The 1,926-nt window shown below is 47.8% G+C and overlaps 1 protein-coding gene across 1 annotated transcript in view; it reads right to left on the bottom strand.

Moving 5' to 3' along the window:
• Positions 1-212: 212 nt before the first annotated feature.
• The window catches only part of LOC108510274 (protein-glutamine gamma-glutamyltransferase K-like), a 5,606-nt gene continuing 3,892 nt past the window's right edge, over positions 213-1,926 (bottom strand). Inside the window, exons 4-6 of the mRNA XM_017839945.1 lie at positions 1,766-1,841; positions 487-575; positions 213-407 (exon numbers count right to left, since the gene is read on the bottom strand). Coding sequence (XP_017695434.1) covers positions 213-407; positions 487-575; positions 1,766-1,841 — 360 coding nt within the window. The remainder of the gene's footprint in view (positions 408-486; positions 576-1,765; positions 1,842-1,926) is intronic.

Below are 1,926 nucleotides of genomic sequence, written 5' to 3'. Positions count from 1 at the left end.
TTGGGTCAAGGGGTCAAGGGAGGGTCAAGGGGTCTAGGGAGGGTCAAGAGGTCAAGGGTTGGGTCAAGGGATCAATGGTTGGGTCAAGAGGTCAAGGGAGGGTCAAGAGTTGAGTCAAGAGTTGAGTCAACAGTCGGGTCAAGAGATCAAGGGTTGGCTCGAGGGGTCAAGAGGTCAAGGCTCGAGGGGTCAAGGGGTCAAGGCTCGAGGGGTCAAGAGGTCAAGGCTCGCGGGGTCGGGGCCCCGCCCTCACCCTCGGGGTGCTTGTACTGGTGGGTGACGTCGAGGCGCTGGCCGGAGCCGGCGCCCAGGGTGCTGATGCGGCGCCCGATGGCCCCCTCCTCCACGTGCACCACGGCGAAGGCGCCGCCCGGCTGCCGCTGCCAGTACACCTTGTCGCTGTTCACCTGCGGCCACGCCCCCCTCTCATTAGCATAAATTTGCATGGCAGGGGCACAGGCCACGCCCCCCGGGAGCCCCGCCCACCTCGGCGAAGACGAAGGGCGTGTCGTACTTGAGGAAGACCTCGCCGTTCTTCACCGCCGTCACCGAGCACGGCCCGCAGCAGAACAGGCCTGGGGGAGCGGGGGGGACCAGTAGGGACCAGTATGGACCAGTATGGACCAGTAGGGACCAGTATAGACCAGTATAAATGAGTATAAACCAGTATAGATCAGTATAAACCGGTATAGACCAGTATAGACCAGTATAGACCAGTATGGACCAGTATAAACCGGTATAAATTAGTATAGACCAGTATAAACTGGTATAGACCAGTATGGACCGGTATAGACCAGTATAGACCAGTATGGACCAGTATGGACCAGTTTAACAAGTATGGACCAGTTTAACCAGTATAGACCAGTATAGACCAGTATAGACCAGTATAAACTGGTATAAATTAGGATAGACCAGTATAAACCAGGATAGACCAGTATAAACCAGTACAGACCAGTATACACCAGTATAGACCAGTATAAACCAGTATAGACCAGTATGGACCAGTATAGATCAGTATAGACCAGTATGGATCAGTATGGACCAGTATGGACCAGTATAGACCAGTATAGACCAGTATGGACCAGTATAGATCAGTATAAACTGGTATAGACCAGCATAAACCAGTATAAACCAGTATAGACTGGTATAGACCAGGATGGACCAGTATACACCAGTATAGACCAGTATAGATCAGTATAAACCAGTATAAACCAGTATGGACCAGTATAAATGAGTATAAACCAGTATAGACCAGTATAGACCAGTATAAACCAGTATGGACCAATATAAACTGGTATAAACCAGTGTAGATCAGTATAAACCGGTATAGACCAGTAGATATCAGTATGGACCAGTATGGACCAGTATAGACCAGTATAGACCAGTATGGACCAGTTTAACCAGTGTGGACCAGTTTAACCAGTATAGACCAGTATAAACCAGTATAGACCAGTATACACCACTATAGACTAGTATGGACCAGGATAGACCAGTATAAATGATTATAAACCAGTATAGACCAGTATAGACCAGTATAAATCAGTATGGACCAGTATGGACCAGTATAAACCAGTATAGACCAGTATAACCAGTATAGACCAGTATAAACTAGTATAAATTAGTATGGACCAGTATAAACCAGTCCAAACCAGTATAGACCAGTATAAACTAGTATACACTAGTATGGACCAGTATAAACCAGTATGGACCAGTATAAACCAGTATACACCAGTATAAAGCAGTATAAACCAGTATACACCAGTACGGACCAGTACGGACCAGTATGAGGCCATCACTCCCTGCTGGTTGATCCCCATGGCCTCCGCCCAGTAAAAACCAGTCTAAACCAGTATAGACCAGTCTAGACCAGTCTAAACCAGTCTAAACCAGTATGGACCAGTCTAAACCAGTCTAAACCAGTATGGA

Source organism: Lepidothrix coronata, unplaced genomic scaffold (genome assembly GCF_001604755.1).
Source record: "Lepidothrix coronata isolate B3197 unplaced genomic scaffold, Lepidothrix_coronata-1.0 Scaffold594, whole genome shotgun sequence".
Classification (NCBI taxonomy): domain Eukaryota; kingdom Metazoa; phylum Chordata; class Aves; order Passeriformes; family Pipridae; genus Lepidothrix; species Lepidothrix coronata.
Note: the sequence above shows the minus strand (reverse complement) of the source record. Positions and strands in the feature narration are given on the sequence as shown.